General features: G+C 37.4%; 1 protein-coding gene across 2 annotated transcripts in view; it reads right to left on the reverse strand.

Moving 5' to 3' along the window:
• Positions 1-1,575: 1,575 nt before the first annotated feature.
• Positions 1,576-20,579, reverse strand: part of LOC143648163 (zinc finger protein 705A-like) — a 76,460-nt gene continuing 57,456 nt past the window's right edge. The window contains exons 3-6 of one of the 2 annotated variants that reach the window (XM_077117794.1): positions 19,264-19,390; positions 18,357-18,452; positions 17,737-17,819; positions 1,576-17,284 (exon numbers count right to left, since the gene is read on the reverse strand). In XM_077117794.1, the coding sequence (XP_076973909.1) occupies positions 16,718-17,284; positions 17,737-17,819; positions 18,357-18,452; positions 19,264-19,390 (873 nt within the window). In that variant the 3' untranslated portion in view covers positions 1,576-16,717. Of the gene's footprint in view, positions 17,288-17,736; positions 17,820-18,356; positions 18,453-19,263; positions 19,391-20,579 lie in introns of both variants that reach the window. The other variant, XM_077117784.1, reaches the window with a different exon arrangement.

The raw sequence follows: 20,579 nt of genomic DNA on the forward strand, positions 1-20,579 counted from the left end.
GCAGAACACTCCTTCAGGGTTGGGGAAAGCCTGGCTGCCACCGCAGGAGGGGTTCAGCATGTGCCCTGGAGATGGCAGAGAGCTTGGTGCAGCCCCAACGCTTGGAGAAGGTTGTCTCCCCAATGTCCCTCAGGGTTGCATTCAGATAGGTAGGTGTCTGCTTAGGCCCTTGGAAAGGGTAGGACTGCTCCTTTCAAAAGCCCCAAGGGTAAAAGACTCAGACTTTGAAATCTGCAGGTTTTCAAAACTGCTTGGGTCCAGTGACCCCTGTGCTCTTTCCAATTTCTCCCTATGGAAATGGGTATATGTATCTGTTTTAGTTTGTTACCTGCTGGAATGCAACACACCAGAGACATATTGGCTTTTAATGAAAGGGGATTTATTTTGCTAGTTCTTCAGAGGAAAGGCAGCTAACTTTCAACTGAGGTTCTTTCTTTTGTGGGAAGGCACAGGGTGATCTCTGCTGGCCTTCTCTCTAGGCCTCTGGGTTCCAAAAACTTTCCCTGGGGTGATTCCTTTCTGCATCTCCAAAGGCCTAGCCTGAGCTGCGAGTGCTGAGATGAGGTATGCTGAGCTGCTTGGGCTATGCTACATTGAGCTCTCTCATTTAAGAACCAGCCAATTAAATTAAACATCATTCACTGCAGCAGGCACACCTCTTAGCTGACTGGAGATGTAATGAGCAATAGATGAGGTGCCATTGGTTCATGTCCACAGCAACAGAACTAGGTACTGTCACCTGGCCAAGTTGACAACTGAATCTAACTACCACAGTATCCTATGACTGTTCCTCCTTTGCATGTTGGCAGCAAATAACTTGTTTGAGTTTCACAGGTCCAGAGTCAGAGGGGACTTTTGACTTAGAACAGACCATCCCTATAACTAACTTTGATGAGACTTTGTACAGGTTTTAAGCTTGTATTGTATTTTGTATTGTTACTGAAATGGTTTAAGGTTCTCTGATATTGTTATGGAATGAATGTATTTTGTTTATGGGAAAAACATCTTTTTTAGGGTCCAGAGAGTGGAATGTGCTGGTTTGAAAGGATTTATGTATCCTAGAAAAGCCATGTTTTAATCCTAATCAATCTCATGGGAGTAACCATTTCTTCTAATCCCTATTCAGTACCATAGATTGGAAACTTGATTAGGTCATCTCCATGGAGATATGACTCAATCAGTTATTGGTATTAAACTTGATTAGATGGAGACATGTCTCCATCCATTCTACCTGGGTCTTGATTAGTTTACTGGAATCCTATAAAACAGGAGACATTTTGGAGAGAGTACCTTTTTGAGAATGAGCTGCAGAACCACGACAGAATGATGAGAGAACCACAGAGTCTACTGGCCAGTGACCTTTGGAGATGAAAAGGGAGAATGCTGCTAGGGAGTTTCATGAAGCAAGAGGTCTGGAGAGGAAGCCAGTAGACATCACTACTTCACTGCATGCCTTTCTGGCAGAGAGAGAAACCCTGAACTTCACTACTTCACTGCATGCCTTTCTGGCAGAGAGAGAAACCCTGAACTTCATCGGCCTTCTTGAACCAAGGTTCAAGAAGGTCCTGGATGCCTTGGGAATGAACATTTTTATAGGATTGCTTTAATTGGGACATTTTCTTGGCCTTAGAACTGTAAACTAGCAACTTATTAAATTCCCCTTTTTGAGAGCCATTCCATTTCTAGTATATTGCATTGCAGTAGCTAGCAAACTTGAACAGTGGGCATCTCATATTTTCAGTGTAGGTAAGGAACTGCAGGTAAGATTTTGAATTTAAAACTCAGACCAAAAGAGTTCTGTTTTGGACCTTCAGCCTGTGCCTCATGCTTCAGTCCAGGTTCCCATGTTATACATTGTAGTTTTGAGGACAACTTGAGTTCAAATAAAGTAGAAATTTTATTTCCTATTTTCCACTGTTTTTGTCCATATTTCACTCTTAGGGAACTTATATGGAAGGCTATTTTTAGAGACAGGTGAGAGGCATTACTTAATCTCTTTGGCTTAATGGGATAGTAACTTGACTGTCATCAAATTTATGTCAATCCCTGAATTGTCAAAAGGTTAAGGAGTCATTCTTCCTAGCTGTTGGGGAAGTTCTCTCTCAAAGACTGTTTCCTTATTCACACACAAAAAAGGAATAACAATAGTTCCTGGGTTATAAGCTTGTACAGAATTAATGTGCCAAGAATTGTATTTACAATTTTTTTTTTTTTTTACATGGGCAGGCACCAGGAATCAAACCCAGGTCCTCTGGCATGGCAGGCAAGCATCCTTGCCTGCTGAGCCACCGTGGCCCACCCAATGTGCCAAGAATTATAAACCATTTAGAACAGTTTATAGCATGGCTATATGAGTGTTTGCTATTATTTTCTGCTTGTTATGATTTGGGGTAGATTGACGCATTTGCCATTTCAAAAATGACCTCTTTATCCCTGGTGATATTCGTGGCAGTGAAACTTACATTGTCTGAAATGAAAATACTTTTACCATCTTTCTTTTAATTAGTGTTAGCAAGTATATATTTTCCATCCTTGTATTTAAATTATGTCTTTATATTCATAGTGGAATTCTTATAGGCAGCATATAGTTGGGTCTTGCTTCTTTATCCAATCATAAAACCTATATTTTAAATATAAGATTTTTCCACTATTAAACATTTAATGTAATCATCCATGTAGTTGGGTTTCTGTGCACTGTTTTGCCTTCTGTTTTCTATTAGTTCTCTTTGTCAACTGTTTCTTTGTTTCATATCTACCTTTGTATTGAATATTTTAATTATTCCACTATATTTATTTTATTGAATTTACAGATGCAAGTCTTTCCATTTAATTCTTTGCTTTAGAATTAAAAATGTATTTCCTTAATTCATCACACTCCATATTTGCAGATTTTGAAAGTATAGGAATATTGTGACAGCATTCGTGCATTTCCCATTCTAGTCTTTGTGCAAATGTCATTGTATACTTTAGTTAGAAATTAAATTATTTCCATAATACATTATTTTATTTTAAACAATTATCCTTTGTTCTGATTTCTACTTTAAATCACTTCAAAATGTTATTTTTTAAAATAAAAAGAAATAGACTCTAATAATTCAGAATAGCACTATTAAAAAATTCACAAGGGAGTAGTGATCAATGGTTAAACAGTTGGCCAAGATAAGTCCAAACAAAGTTCAGGTGGTGAAGAATTATTTGTGTATAAAAGGCATAGGAAGAACAGAGTCTAAAATCCTACTCACTCATCCATTTATTTCATTTATTTAATAAATATATACTGATTGCATATTGTCTGCCAAGAAGGAACAGATAGACAATCAGTTGATTAGTCAATAAACAAATTAATATGTAATGTGTTGGTGAGTGTCATGAAAAAAAGTAGAGCAGGATGAAGGAATGGAAAGTGGGCACTGTTTTAAATGGGTCATTCAGGGAAAAAGTTTCTCCTAAGAAGGTGACACTTGAGCAGAGTCCTGAAGGAAGAGGGAGGCCATGTGGATATCTGTAAGCAAGTGTTTCTGGGAGGGGGAACATCAAGTGCAGAGACCCTGAAGCAGGGAGTGTTTGGCATTTGCAAGGAATAGTGTACAAGAAGCCAGTGAGGCTGGAACAGAGTGAAGGAAAAGGAGAGTGACTGGCGTCATAGCCAGAGACCAGACTCTATATGGCCTATTGGCTGCAGTAGGTGTTTGGATTTTATTCTGAGTGAGATGGGAAGTGATGGGAGAATTCTGAACCGGAAGTGATCTTTTTAAAGGAATCACTGGCTACTGTATGATTTCTTTATGTACACAGGGTAGCAAACCTTTGTTTGATGTATGATTTCCAAATATTTTCTCCCACTGAGTTGGCTGACTCTACCTTTTTTGACAAAGTCTTTTGAGGTACAAAAGCATGACTTTGAGGAGTTTCCATTTATCTATTTTTTCTTTTGTTGCTTGTGCTTTGGGTGTAAAGTTTAAGACGCTACCTCCTAGTACTAGGTCTTAAATATATTTCCCTACATTTTCTACTAGAAGTTTTAAAGAATTATTTCTTATATTTAGGTGTTTGATACACTTCGAATTAATTTTTGTATACAGTGTAAGAGTCCTCTTTCGTTCTTTTGGCTATTGATATTCTGTTTTGTGTCTCAAGCATATTTTTTACATGTTCTACAGCTTCTTTGATCTCTGTAATATCTGCTATTTTCCTACTTATTCTTTCAAATTCCTCTTTATGCTCTTCTTGATCTCCTTTATGTCATTAGCCATCCCATTTATTGTATTTAGTAGATTAATATAAACATCTTTGATTAGGTGTTCCAAATTCTGTGTCTCCTCAGGTGTTTTAATTTGGTCATTAGGCAGTGGGCTGTATTTGTCTGCATTGTGATATGCTTAGTGATCTTCTGTTGTCTTCACAGTATGTAAATATCTTGAATTGTTTACTGTGAAAGTTAATTACCTTCAGTATAAAGCTTTGTATTTGCAGGATGTATGTATGTATTTGTAGGATGCTGTGCACGGCACAACAGTGCAGTGATGCATTTCAGCACACGCATAGGCACAGGTTAGGGACACTACACTGCTGCCTTTGAGCATGGGGTGCATGTTGCAGGGTTGTGGAGGTGCAGTGCAGGGGCTGTGGGTATGTGGTGCAGCTGACAGACCTTGGAGCACAGAAGCAGAGTGTGGCATGGGGGACACAGAGGGAGAACATTCCTAATCCTGTTTCCCCATCTGTGCACTACTGAAGGCTCTGGGCTTCATATGGAAAGAGGCGCTTTAGGACATTTGCACCAGCTGGACGGTCTCTAGTTTTCTGCATCTCAGTTCTTCAGCTTTGGTAACCAGGGCCTCCCTATGTGGTGTAGAAGAATGTTTAGTTTGCTAGCTGCCAGAATGCAAAATACCAGAAATAAAATGGCTTTTAAAAGGGGGAATTTATTTTAAGATACAAGTTTACAGTTCTAAGGCTGTGAAATTGTCCAAATGAAAGAAAATCTATAGAAATGTCCAAATTAAGGCACCAACAAGGTTACCTTCACTCAAGAAAGGGCGATGAAGTTCAGGGTTTCTCTCTCAACTGGAAAGGCACATATCGAACATGGCAATGTCTGTTAGCTGTCTCTCCAGGCTTCTTGTTTCATGAAGCTCTCCTGGGGGTGTTTTCCTTCTTTGTCTCTAAAAGTCTCTGGTTGTATGGGCACTGAAACTTTTTCCAAAACGGTTCCCTCTTAAAGGGCTCCAGTAAGAAACCCCAGCTTGAATGGGTGGAAACACACCTCCATGGAAACAATCAAAAAGCTCCCAGCCACCAATATGGAATGATTATAGGACATGGCTATTCTGGGGCCCACCACAGATTCAAATCAGCATATTCCATCCTTTGGACCCCCAAAAGACATGTTCTTTCTAAATGTAAAATACATTCATTCCATCACAATATCAGAAAACTTTAAGCCATTTCAGTAACAATATAAATGCAATATAAATCAGAAATAGTACAAAATCTCATCAGTCTATTACAGGCATGGTCTGTCCTAAGGCAAAATTCTCTGGTTCTGGAGCTGTAAAACTCAGAACAAGTTATCTGTTGCCAACATGCAAAGTGGGGACAGTCACAGGACAAACACCCCCCATTTCCATAGTGAGAAACTGGAAGGAATATATGGGTCACCAAATCCAAGCAGTTTCAAAAACCTGCAGGGAAAACTCCCCCATTAGATTTCAAAGTCTGAGTCATTTATCTTTGGGACTTTAGAAAGTGGCAATCCTACCCTTTCCAAAGGCCTATGCAGCAGCCCACCTCTCCCCAAATGCAACCTTAGGGGGACATTGGGGACACCATCTTTTTCTTGGTTCCACCCTCTCCATGTGTCGGGGCTGCACCTGGGCTCTCTGCTATCTCCAGGACACATGCTCAGCTCCTTCATGTGGTGTCGGGCAGAGTCTCCAGTCCCCAAAGAATGTGCTTCACCCCTCCAAGGCCCGAGGTAGCATGACATTTCCACTGCAATGAGGAGAAAGGCCCATCCTCTGCCTTTGGGGCAAACACACTCCTCTCCACATGCTTGGGTGTGTCTTCTCTCCTTACCCAAGGCTTCCTGACTTCAGACCCCAACCTTCATCGTTCTGCCTCTGAAGTTATTTGACCTTCACATTGCCCCTTTCCCGAGCCCCCCAGTCCAGACTGCCAGCTGCTTTGCTTATACAGGTCCCATTGCACTCTTGTTGGCTTTCTATGTAGTAAGCAAGGATTGTGCCCAACAGACAGCAGGAGTTTCCACAAATCCTTCCTGGATAACTCCATTTCCAATCCTGACTTCCTCTGAAATGGCTGACTGGTTACCCATTTGGACAAATCTTCATGTGCGGCATGATTCTCTGGGGTCTTCCTTCCTGGAAGCCCAGCATTTTCCAGAACATCAATTTCTGTTTCTTTTGCACCCAAGAGTTCAGGTCTCAGCTTATCTCTTTCCTGTTGCATTTTACTATAAGTTGCAAGGAGAAACCAGGTTACACTTTATGTATTTAACTTGGAAATCTCTACTGCTAAATAACCAAGTTCATGGCTTTTAAAATCTGCCTTCCAGCCAAAGCCACTAGTCAATTTTGCCAGATTATATGCCATTTTTAAACAAGGATTGCCTTCCTTCCAGTTTGCAATAACACATACCTCATTTCTCTCTAAGGCCTTATTAGAAGTATCTTTAGGGTCCATATTTCTACCAACAGTCTCTTCAAAGCATTCCAGGCCTCCTCTATCAAGCTCTTCACAACTCCACCAGAATCTTTCCCTTATCCATTTAAAAAGTCATTCCAACATATTTGGTATTTGCAAACTGCAGCAGCACTCCACTTCTCTGTTACCAAAATCTGTTCTAGTTTGCTAGCTGCTGGAATGCAATATACCAGAAATGGGATGGCTTTTAAAAGGAGTATTTATTTAGTTGCAAGCTTATAGGTCTAAGGCCATGAAATTGCCCAAATTAAAGCAAGTCTATAGAAATGTCTCTAGCTGTTACTTGGCACTACGATGAAGTTAACCTATCCTATTGCATCTTCCCAGAAACCTGGGTTCAGTCACTTTGTAGTATTTTGCGCTGACTCAAAAAAATCTCAGGTTGTGGTTTTTTTATTTTTTGTGAGCCCACCCCTTTTCTGATGGGGCAAAACAAATTACCTTCATTCAAGAAAACTTGTTGAAATTCAGGGTTTCTCTTTTCTCAACCAGAATGCTACGTGGCGAACATGGTGACATCTGCTAGCTGTCTCTCCAGGCTTCTTGTTTCATGAAGTTCTCACAGGGGCATTTTCCTTCTTCAGTTCCAAAGGTCTCAGGCTGCACGTGTTCTGTAGCTTTTTTCAAAATGGTTCCCTCTTAAAGGGCTCCAGCAAGCAACCCCACCTTGAGTGGGTGGAGACACACCTCCATGAAAATTTTCTAATCAAATGTTACCATCAAAAATTATGTGGGTCACATCTCCATGGGAACAATCAAAAGTCACCCAGCCAGCAATACTGAATGAGGACTAAAGTGCATGGCTTTTCTGAGGTCCACTACAGATTCAAACCGGCACAAATACATTCTTAGGTCACTTACACCCTGGAATTGCCATCTCAGTTGCCTTACCGTCCCTTCTCTAGTTGTTCCTTGGAGCTAGGGTGAACTTGACCTATCCTACTCCATCTTCCCAGAAACCTCTTTTCTGCCATATCTTGGAATCCTGGGTCAAGCCCTTTTGCAGTATTTTGTTGTCTGACTCAAAAAGCCTGTTTTTTTTTTTCTTCCTTCAACTTGCCCCATCTCTTGGGGCAAGACCTCCTACTACCTTTAATGCTTATTCTATGTTTCTCTGTACCAGGGGCCTATTTTCAGTGGTAAGAAATTTCAGAATTTATTAATTCCACAGTTGGAGCTTTGTTGAACTTAGCCTTGGCTAGTAAAGTCTGTTTTCCCTCCCCTTGAGCACTCAACCGACCACACCAATGGTGGAGGGGTGCCGGTCTCCGTGGCTTGGGGGACTTATAGTTCTCTGTGGGGTCTGAGCTGGTCCAGCTTGTCCAGACTGGTGTACACTGTGTATCCAGCCACTGATGCAGCCCCAGCATTTGCTCTGTACTGCTCCTGGCTATCTACTAGGTGTTCTGGAGGATGAACTAAATTCCACACCTCACTAAGCCATCATCTTGCCTGTTTCCCTCAGAATGTTATTTTTGCTTTGAACAGTTTATTATCTTCTTACTGTTTTGATATTGTAGTGCTACTCCTGGAGAAAATTTGTTTTCCTTTATTACAGAAAAAGTACTCAACATACATAAAATATAAAATTTCGCTTTTCAAATACATGATTCAGTGATATTGTGTTACCATCGCCACATTATCAAAAATAATTATCACCCAAACAGATACTATTTAGCCATTAAGCATTAACTTCCTATTCCCCTTCACTCCCATCCGATAACTCATAATCCAATTTACACAATTATTTATATATTCTAGTTACTTCATATAAACTAAATAATATAGTACTTGTGTCTGGTTTCTTTCACTCAATAGGACATCATCAAGGATAATTCTTGATGTATAGTATAACCTCATTATTTTTATGGCCAATATTTCGCTGCATGAATATATCACATATTTTTTATTCACTTATTGCTTGGTAGACAATAGGGTTGACTCCACTTTTTTACTTTGAACATTGATGTACAAAAATCTGAGTCCAGCTTTAGATCCTTTTGGATACATACCTAGAGATGGAAATATTGGGTCATATGGTAGATGTCTGCTTAGATTTTTGAGGAAATGGCAAACTGTTTTATTCAGTAGCTGAACTAATTTACATTCCTCTCAAAGGTTCATATTTCTCCACATTGCCCAACAATTGTTATTTCCTGTTGTATTTTCTTTGTAATGATAGTCATTCTAGTAGGTGTGAATTTTGGTTTTTCATTTCCCTAATGGATAGACTGCTGAAATCCTTTTCATATACTTATTGGCCCTTACTTGGAAAACTGTCTATTGAGTTTTATAACTTTAGCTCAAATATTTAGTATCTTGATCCATATTGAGTTAATTTTTTGTTTATACTGTGAGATGGGGTCAATTTTCATTGTTTGCACGTGTATATCAAATTTTTGCAGCATCACTTGCTGAAGAGACTATACTTTAGTATTGAGTGGACTTGGCACCCTTGTCAAAAATCAATTACCCACAGGCCCTGCCCCAATCAAGATGACATAATGAGAAGCTTCATGTCTGTATAGAAGCTTTGAACCCAGCAAGTAATGGTAGAAACTTCTTTCTCAAAGCTCCAGAAAAGTTAAAGGACTACAATAACAGAGCAAATGCTAACTCAGGAAATCACATCTTGAAAATGGTAGGATCACATGGCACCCCGGATGGCCCCAGTCCATCCCCTCACCACCCTGATATGAAACAGGCCCATATTCCCAATGTGAGTCCCTCAACCTGGTAAGAGAGAGAGCAGAGTAACACTCATGCACCTTTTGGGAGTAGGTATGTTTCTCATAACTGGTTGGTGGCCTTAGAGACTGAAACAGGAAGCTCATTATGGACAAGCCATCCAAGTTCAGTTACAGATTTAGGACATTAAATTTATCCGGTATGGTAACTACAAAAAAAAAAAAAAAAATCAGAGACTACACAAGCTTAGCTAGATTAAAAATAAGCTTATGTTGCCAAGATGGGGAGAATGGGTAGTTTCTGTTAGATGTAGGGTTTTTGTTTCAGGAGGTGAGAAAGTTCTTGTAATGCATAGTGACGAGGGCACAATATAGTGAATGTGGTTCATCCCACCCAATGTTATGCTTGGAAGTGGTCAACATGGGAATCTTATGTTGCATTTTCTGGCAATTAATAAATAAAAAGAGCAACTAAAGAAATGGTGACAATATGTGATTTTTATGTGACCTAACAAGGGTGAAAAGTCTCCGAAGGATATTATTAGGACACATGAAAAACTGGAATGTAGACTGTAAGCTTTCTTATCAATGTTAAATTTCTTGAATTTAACTGCATTTCAGAAGCTTACATATGTGAATATCCTATTTCTTGGGAAATGTACATGGCAACAAGATTATCTACCAGGCTTGCGATATATACAACGTATTCTCAATTGTATAGAAAGTATATTGATAAAGATATTTAGACAAATATATAGACAGATGGATTGATAGACACATGGACACAAAATGAGGTGGTAAAGGTAGAACATTGTTATAACTGGTAGATCTGGGAATCTAAGGGGGAAAACAGTTGTTAGTGTTCTACTTATCAGGATTGTATGATTTTGCAAGAGTCATGAAGGTTGAGTATTTCAAAATAAAAGTTTCGAAAAAATAACTAGGCCATAGATGTAGGGGCTAATTTCTGAAATTTTTATTCTATTCCATTGGTCTATATTTCTGCTTCTACGCTAGTACCAGTTTTGATTGCTGGAGCTTTGTAATAAATTCTGAATTCAGGAATTGTGACTCCTATTTTGTTCTTTTACAACATGGTTTTGTCTATTTGGGACTACTTGCACTTTCATAGGAAGTTGATGTCTTGGCTTTTCCATTTCTGCAAAGGAGGCTCTTGGCATTTTTATTAGAACTGCAGTAAATCTGTAAATTGCTTTGGATACTCTGCCTTCTTAAAGATAATAGTTCTTCCTAGGTGGGCAATGGTGGCACAGTGGCCGAGTTCTTTCCTGCCATGCTGGAGACCTGGGTTTGGTTCATGATGCCTGCCCACGCAAAAAAAAAATAATAACAACATTAAGTCCTTCCAACCCCTGAGAATGGTTTGTCTTTCAATTTAGTTTTATTTCAATTCTTTCAGCAATGTTTTATAGTTTTCAAGCATAATTCCTTTACATCCTTGTCTAAATTTACTACTCAATATTTTATCCTTTTAGTTGTTATGGTAAATGGACTATTCTTCACTTCCTTTTTGGATTGCTCACTGATAGAAAATTGAAATGCCCTGATTTATGTATGTTGATTTTGTACTCTGCCACTTCGCTGATTTTCACTATTTCTCACGGCTTTTTTTAAAACCATGTACTCAGGTAAATCCACCCTAAGTGTACAATCAGGGGCTGTTGGTATAATCACACCATTTTGCATTCATCACTACAGTCAACAGAACATTCTCATTTCTTCCAAAGGAAAAACATTCCACTCCCCTTACATACACCTATTTTTGACATTAAGCTTTAGTATAGTGCCTTTGTTACAATTAAGGAAAGATTACAATGTTGCTGCTAAGTATAGACCTTGGTTTACATTAATTGTATTTTTTCCATATTACACCCTATTATTAACATCTTGTAATAGTGATGTGCATTTGCTCTCATTCATGTAAGCACTCTCTTATATTTATAGTTAACTACCCTCAGTGTCCATTCTGGGTTCCACTAAGTTATACAGTCCCAGTTTTTATCCTGTAGCTTTCCTTCTGGTGACATACTGGACTCCAGCCTTCCTCTTTCAAGCATACTCACTCTGCTTTGTAAATTACACTTACAGTATTGTGCTACCATCACACAGTATTGTTCTATTCATTCCTGCATATTTATATCTTATTGAAAAATCTGTACTTCTTAATCAATTGTTTTATCCCTGCCCACTTTCAATCTCCTGATAACCTAGCTCTTGAATTCTGAGTTTGCTCATTATAATTAGTTCATAGTGAGGACATAAAATAATTTACCTTTGGTACTTGGATTATTATACTCAATATAATGTCAAGGTTCATTCACCTCATTGCATACCTCATAACTTTATTCCTTTCTGCAACTGCACAATATTCTATCATATGTATGTATCACACAGTTCACACTTCTGTTAATCAGTTGATGGACCCCAGAGCCACCTCCTTTCATTGGCAATTTGAATAATGCCACCATAACACTGGTGTGTAAATGTCTTTCCATGTCCCTGCTTTCAGGTCTTCCAAGTATGTACCTAGTAAATGGGATTGCAGGATGATATGGCAACTTTATATTTAGCTTCTTGTGGAACACCATATTGCCCCTCCAGAGTGGCTGTACAACTCTCCTTCCCTACCAACACTGATAAGGTACACCTTTCTCCACATCCTCTCCAGTACTTGTTATTTTATTTTGCATGGGCAGGCACCAGGAATCGAACCTGGGTCTTTGACATGAAGGCGAGAATTCTGCCACTGAGCCACACCATCCTACCCGTCCCACCCCCATTTATCTTTAAAAACTTTTATTCACACACCATAAATCTATCCTAAGTGTACTATCAATGGCTCCTTTGTACATGAGAACATTTCCATTTCATCTGAAAAGAATAAAAATCCCATACCCCTCCCCTGTGTCCTATTACTGACATTCAGCTTAGGTATAGTGCCTTTATTACAATTAATGACAAATATTACAAAGTTACCATTAACTATAGACCTTATTTTGCATTAACTGTATTTCTTTCCATAAACAATCCCACTTTAAACATCTTGTCATAGTGGCATACACTGGTTCTCATTAATGTAAAAAATCTCTTCCATTTGTACAATTAACCACTGATATCATTCACTCTCAATCTAAATTATACAGCTTTGTTTTTATCCCCTAGCTTTCCTTCTAGTGATATACACACTAGCCTTCCTCTTTCAAACACACTCAGCTAACTACACTTACAATTTTTGTACTACCATCACACAATACTGTCCTAGCCATTTCAGAACATTTAGAGACAACCTTATTAAACATATCATATTATTTAAGCTCAATTGTCCCATCTCTACCCTTTGTATATCCTGATAACCCATACTCTCACATTAACTCAGAGCTTGCCTGTTATAGTTAATATTAGTGAGACTATACAGTATGTGTCATTTTGTCTCCAGCTTATTTCATTCAACAGTCAGCAAATTTTATCCATGTTGTTGCAGGCACCATGACTTTATTCTCTTACAGCTACATAATACCCCATCATATTTACATATCACAGATTATCGTCAGTTGATGATAATTCATCAGTTGATGGAAATTTGGCTGTTTCCATTTATCGCTACTCACAAATAATGCTGTTATAAACATTGGAGTTCAAATGTCTGTACCCCTCCTTTTCGTTCTCATGAGTATATATTAAATAACGGGATTGCTGTATCATATACAATTTTATACTTAGTTTCCTGAGGAACTACCAAACTGCCTTCCAAACTGCACAGTTCTACATTCCCACCAATCGTGAACAAGTGTACCTTTTCCTTCATATCCTCTCCAGCACTTAACAGTTTTTCTTTTTTGATAAAAGTCACTGAAGGTGTGAGATGGGATGTCATTGTGGGTTCGATATGCATTTCCCTAGTAACTAGTGAAATGGAACTTTTTTTTCATGCTTTTGAGACATGTGTATCTCCTCTTGGGAAAAATGTCTACCCATGTCTTTTGCCCATTTTCTTAAACATTTCTAACTATGAAAGATAACATATAAGCAGAAAAGTGATAAAATTCCAAAGTACGGCTAACAAGCAATTATGCAGCACATTTCAAAATATAGTATGAATTATAATACAATTCAGGTTTTCCTATCTGGCTATTCTAGTACATTATAAACTAAAAAGGAATATCTACATAATGTCTCAGTAGTCATAATCATATGTTAAATCCTAATTTCTCAGTTACAATTCTTCCATCTCAATTGATAATTTCCTCAATCTTCAGGGATATCTGGGCAATGATCCTCTAATGTTTAAATGCTGAAAAGGGGTGTGATTGATCATTATGGGGTAGGGGAAAGCAACAGGCTGATGTTATTGAAGAGACTGTCACCTCTGAGTTTCAGGGCTTATTTGATATAGAAACAATCTACAAACTCTGTGTTTCTGAAAAAGTAAACTTAGTAAGTAAAACTTTTATAGGGTTTTACATAGAGCCTTGTGTATCCTTTGTTATTCAGGAATATTGTTTTTTGGGGGCTTGGCATACAGTGGCAATACACAATAGCTGGCTGAAGCCTGCATAAGAGTTAGCCTACAAAATGATCTCTTGACTCTTTTTGAAATTTCAGCTACTAAAACCTTACTTTGTTTCATTTCTTTTCCTCCTTTTGGTTAAGGATATCCTCACCCCTTCATCCCAGGCTCATATTGGGCAGTCACAAGACATGTTGCAAGGGAGACTTACAACTCTGGTAGCCATGTCCCAAGTACAAGGCTGCATAATGAGTTTATTTGCAGAGTCAGAGTTTGGCTTACAGAGAGGGTGAACAGATAAGCGAAAAAGGGGGGTGATTCTTCAACCTAAGTATAGGTAGGCTGAGCTCTGTCATTACAATGTTTGCACATTTTTAAACTGAGTTCTCCTTTTGCTGCTAAGTTGTAGGAATTCTCTACATATTTTGGCTATCAAACCTTTATCCAATATGCAGTTACTGAATATTGTATCCCACTGAATATGCTGCCTTTTTACCTTCTGGAAAAAGTCCTTGACATACAAAAGCATTCAATTTTGAGATCACGTTTATGTATTTCTTCATTCACTGCTTGCATTTTGGGTGTAAGATCTAGGAAACCACCTCTTACCATGAGACACAAGATATTTCTCCACATTTTCTTCTAGGAGCTTCACAGTCTTAACTCCAATGTTTAGGTCTTTAATGCATTTTGAGTCAATTTTTGTATAAGGTGTGAAATATGGATTTTCTTTCACTCTTTTGGATATTGCTATCCAGCTCTCCAAACAGCATTTGCTGAAGAGGTGTTTCCATCCCCGGTTGTCTTGGCTGCATTATCAACTGTATAGTTTTTATGTTGTGACCACATGATTGTAAAAACCTTATGACATTCCCTTGATCCAGTGTATGGGGAGATGAATAATAAGGTAATGCATGAAAAATAATATTATGGGTCAGGTATGGGGAAAAAAAAAACCCTTTGTAAACTGTGGACAATAGTTAATAGTACTACCTTAATATCTTTCATTAACTGTAACAAATGTAACTAGTTACAAAAAAAAGAATTACAAAGTGTTATCAACTGTAACAAATTTTCCATACCAATACAAGTGGTGGTGGTAGGGTCGTGTATGGAAACCCTATATTTTATGCATGATAATTCTGGAAACCCACAACTTCTCTAGTAAAGAAGTTTTTTATTTTAAAAAGATTCAAGAGGAGAGGAACTATTTCTGAATTCTCAATTCAATTCTATTGTTCAGTATATCTTTATGCCACCACTACACTGCTTTGACCACTATAGCTTTGTAATATGCTTTAAGGTCAAGTAGTTTGAGACCTCCCACTTCATTTTTCTTTCTTAAGATGTTTTTAGTGCTTCTTATGAATAAATTTGTACTTACAAATAAATTTCATTATTCTTTTTCCTATTTTTGTACAGTAGAACTGACGTCTGAACATCTACCCTTCCAACTGAATGTGGTTTATCTTTCATTTATTTAGGTTTTCCCTGATTCTCTAGCAACATTTTTCTGTGTATTGATCTTTTATTTCTATCATCAAATTTACTCCTAAATATTTGATACTTTTGGTTCCCATTGTAAATGGATTTTATTTTCTTGATTTCCTCCTCAGATTGTTCATTATTACTGTACAGAAGCACTACTGGTTTGTCCATGTTGATCATGAGTCATATCACTATTCTGAAACATTAGTTCTATTAGCTTCATTGTAAGTTTTTTTGGTATTATCTACAGATAAGTTCATGTCACGTGCAAACAGTTAAAGTTTTACTTCTTCTTTGCAATGCGGATGCATTTTATTTCTTTTTCTTGCTTAATTACTCCACCTAGAACTTCTTGCACAATACTGAATAACAATGTAGACAGTAGGCATCTTTGTCTTGTTCCAGACTTAAAGAAAAAGCTTTCAATGTTTTCCCATTTAGTATGAGGCTAGCTGTGCATTTTCATATATGCCCTTTATTATGTTGAGGAAGATTCCTTCTATTCCTATCCTTGAACATGTTTTCAATGAGAGGATACTGTATTTTCTCAAATACCTTTTCTGCATCAACACAGACAGATAATCATGTTGTCTTTTTCACTTTGATTTTACTGATGTGGTGTATTAATTTTCTTTTGTTGGAATACCCTTGCATACCTGGAATAAAATCCACTTAGTCATCACATATAATTCTTTTAATGTGCTGCTGGGTTCAATTTGCAAGTATATTCTTGAGGATTTTTGCATGTATATTCATCAGAGAGTTGGGTCTGCAATTTTCTTTTCTTATATCTTTGTCTGACTTTGGTAATAGGGTGACGTTGGCTTCACAGAATAAGTTAGGTAGCTTTCACTTTTCTTCAAATTTTTATGAAGACGTTGAGCAGGAAGAACTGGTACTAATTCTTCCTCAAATATGTGGGAGAATTCACATGTTAATTCACCAGGACATGGACCTTTCCATCTTGGGAGGTTTTTGATGACTGATTCAATCTCTTTATTTGTGTTTGATTTGTTGAGGTCTTCTATTTCTTCTCAAATCAGTGGTGGTTTTTCATGTTCTTGTAGAAAGTAGTCTAAGAATATTCACAGGTTTTCTACATAGTTGATGTTCACAGGGTTTCTCTCTAGTGTGAGTTCTCTCATGCTGTCTGAGATGACAATTTTGACTGAAAGTTTTCATATAGGGCATTCACAGGGTTTCTCTCCAGTGTGAATTCTCTCAGGTTGCCTGAGGGTAGAACAACAAATGATGGATTTCCTGTATGTATGGTATTCATAGGTTTCTCTCAAGTATGTGTTCTCTCGTGTAGTCTAAGAGAAGAATATCGACTGAAGGTTTTCCCACAAAGATGACATCCATGGGGTTTCTCTCCAGTGTGTGTTCTTTCATGTTGTCTGAGGGTATAACAATGACTGAAGGCTTTCCCACATGTATGGCACTCATATGGTTTCTCTCCTGTGTGTAATGCCTCATGTCGTCGAAGATGAGAAGACTGACTGAAGGTTTTTCCACACACATGACATCCATGAGGTTTCTCTCCAGTGTGAGTTCTCTCATGATTTCTGAGGGTAGAACAATCACTGAAGGCTTTTCCACATGAATTGCACTGATAGGGCTTTTCTCCAGTGTGAGTTCTCTCATGTTGTCTAACATGAGAATATTGACTGAAGGCTTTCCCACATATATTGCATTCATAGGGCTTCTCTCCAGTGTGAATTCTCACATGTTTTCTAAGATAAGAATACTGACTGAAGGTTTTCCCACATAGAATACATTCATGGGGTTTCACATCAGTGTGAGATCTATCTTGTAAATAATTACATTGAAACGAATTCCTTTGAGTGTGAGATATCTGCTGTGGGGAAATAGATAAGAGACTGTCAACCACTGTTCATGCACATACATTTCTTCATTTCTCTAACATGAATTCTCAACAATTCCTTCAGTGAGAGTCTCCAATTAAAATCTTTTCCACATAAGTTTGGTATACTTTATTATTCACCTGCATGCATGGAGATTTTCAGTATTATGCAATCTCAATTTCAGAGCTATCTGATCAATAATGAACTACATGAAAACTCAAAGTTTATTTATGGGAACCAGTGGTATTTAATCATCTTTTATAAGAACTCAGAATCTTGTGTTAACTTTAATTGCTCCTTAAATTCTAAATATAACAGATTTTTGCTGAATTAGTATTTAACCCCAACATTAATTACCACTGGGTAATTGTACAAAATTCCTAATGTATTCAATTCCTAGGTATGTACTTGGAAAACTAGGGTTCATACCAATGAAGCTTACCAATGACATGATGCCAGAATTGTCTTTTCTGTAGGTCACCTGCATGAATAACATTTCTTGCTTTCTGCAGGCAATTTTCCTGCCTATAATTATTTGGAGAAAAGATATAAATTGTGAGAATAACATTATGGGGATGAAAAAGTTGGAAAGTCTGAAATATCCCTGTCAGTATGGTTCAAACACTAACATTTGAGCTAGGAAAGAATACCCAATTGAAGAATATGCTAGGCAGAAGAAAATACTAAAGGACATTGTAAGTCACAGAATATATTCAGGATTGAAATATGAGAAAAATAAAAAGAAGTTGGGATATCAGGGATTTGAAAAGACAAAAAATATTCCACAAGAAACATCAGAACAAAGCTCATTATTATTTAATGTTATAGCTAAATTACAGTAGTACAATAATATCCCTCCCCAGGTCAAAGACAGGTTGAATGGAGCTTGGTAAGTTTATAGAGTAATCTGAAGACCACATCTGAAGAAAATTCCCCTAAGAAATCACCTACATTTCAGAAATAATAACTCACTTTAAGGAAAGATGATGTTGATTTCTCTAAAGGCCTATCATTAAATGAAGAGGCCCCTCCATTATTGGTGCACAGGTTCCTAGAACTCACCTGGACTCTGGTTTTGAAGAAATCCCATTGCTTCTCTCCAAACATCCTCGCCTTGTGCCAAATGGGAAAGCACATCTGATTTGCAAACCTGATATCCTGTTTATAGGGAGAAAGATACCTGGAATTTTAGTTCTGCTAATAAAGCATTATCAAGTATGTGGCAGGTTACCAAAGAAAAAGGTAACCACTGAAGTTAAAAGCAAGGCAAAGGTACTCCGAATAGAAACCACTGACAATATTTCAGGAGTAAAGGGTAACTTGAGCTTGCACTCATTACAATGGAGACCTCTGGTTGTTGCTGCCCATGTACAAGTTCAAAGACAGACCACTGAACCTCCAACATTCTAAATGGGGAGAAATTCTGTTTGCACAATTGCTGATTATAATTTTCAAAAATAATCCAAGAAGCATGAACTCCACGAAAGAAAAATCTAAATTCATTGAGGAAAACAATGTGGTGTTTTTACTATTGTGTTTTGCAGTCTCAGCACAATTATCTCAGCAGAATAATTATTCCCAAATGAACAGACTCTTGTTTATGTACTAAAAATTATTTACTGACTTCCCAGAACTGCTATGAGTGCTGGAAACTGAGATTCAAGAAAGACATTAAGTCATAGTCAAGAAGTTTAAATTCTATAGGGCTGAACTACTAGAGATGAGTAAAAACTTAGAAAAAGTATTAGGTCATTAGGTGATTTTATAGGTTATAGAATAATATAATTTAAATGTAAACAATATAAAATATAAAAATATAAAGAATACAGAAATGTTACGCAACATGGAAAAACTAATCTACATACTTGAAATAAAGAGAAGATGAGATATGATAGCTACATAGACAGATAACAGATAAAGATTAGCTGATTGATAGACATTAGCAAAAGATAAATTTTCAAAGGCTTACCCACTGAGACCAGATGATTAATATTCTCCAGCATCACTTCTATGAACAGCTTTCTCTGCGATGTGTCTAGCAATGCCCACTCTTCCTGGGTGAAGTCTACAGCCACATCTTTGAAGGTCATTAACTCCTAACATATTACAGAAATTTGCATTCACACAGGCCATTCTTAAGAAAGTCCTGAGTGTGATGCTCAAAATGACAGCACTGAGAATGCAGAGACTGTGTAAATAGAGCTGAAAATATGTTTGGAGTTCTAGAAATATAAATCTCCATACTCAATTACTGTCTGCTTTTCCAATATACTTACAGACCCATAAACATCCTAAATACACAACTCCATTGTACAGGAATACCACATGATGTACTGTGATGTACACTTGGAATTTCCTACAGACTTTTAACCATGACATCCTGATGCTGATTTTAATACTTGCTCTAGAGCATCCATAACTAAAATAATCTTTTCCCCCAACTGCAGGTAAATATACAGAACCCTTACAAAGACAAGCAATATCCATGACAAATCCTTTTAAAAAATGACTGGGCAGAATATTCCTTTACTTGGGGATGACTTCACTTATTTATTATTTATAAAATTGTTTAATATTATGTAATGCATTTGCACAGATCTAATACAGTAATAATGTGTGAAGTGCACTCTATTTAAATTTAATGCAGTGGTCTATTATTTATTAATGTAGCAGGTAACTTTGAAGCAATATTTAGAACTATGCAGAACTGAACAGGTTTCATACAGAAGCCTGGATCAGACTCTCAATTTTACACAACTCAGCTGTTCGTGATGAGGTTACAGAGAGCTGGTTCAGGATCACAAGTCAGGGATCCCTGAGATAGTTGTACTGAAAGATGGCCCTGGTATGACTATTATTGTGGTAAAAGACCCCCCATGCTAAACATTTTCTGGGGTCTACAACAGAAAACATATATCTTCACCTCATTTGTCTGTTCAAGATAAGAAGCCCCTTTCATTGCTTCTGTTCACTCCAAATCTTGAAAAATTTTCAAAATGCCATAAATTTTATTCTACCCAAGTGAACAATACTTTCTATACATTGTATCTATTTTATACAATTTCAATAAAGTTAATTTACAAAAATTGAAACTGGGAACATTTGCAAGGAAAATTTGTTTTACATTTTAATATTTTAAAACGTCCAAATATATTCTATCAACACTTTAATAAAATTAAAATTGGGGAAAATAAATACATGATTGCTATTTTCCTCTTATTTCCTAATCTTCTCTTGTGCTCTGGTCAACAACACGGTTTTACATACCAGCACCTTAAAGCAGGA

This window comes from Tamandua tetradactyla, chromosome 1 (assembly GCF_023851605.1).
Source record: "Tamandua tetradactyla isolate mTamTet1 chromosome 1, mTamTet1.pri, whole genome shotgun sequence".
NCBI lineage: Eukaryota > Metazoa > Chordata > Mammalia > Pilosa > Myrmecophagidae > Tamandua > Tamandua tetradactyla.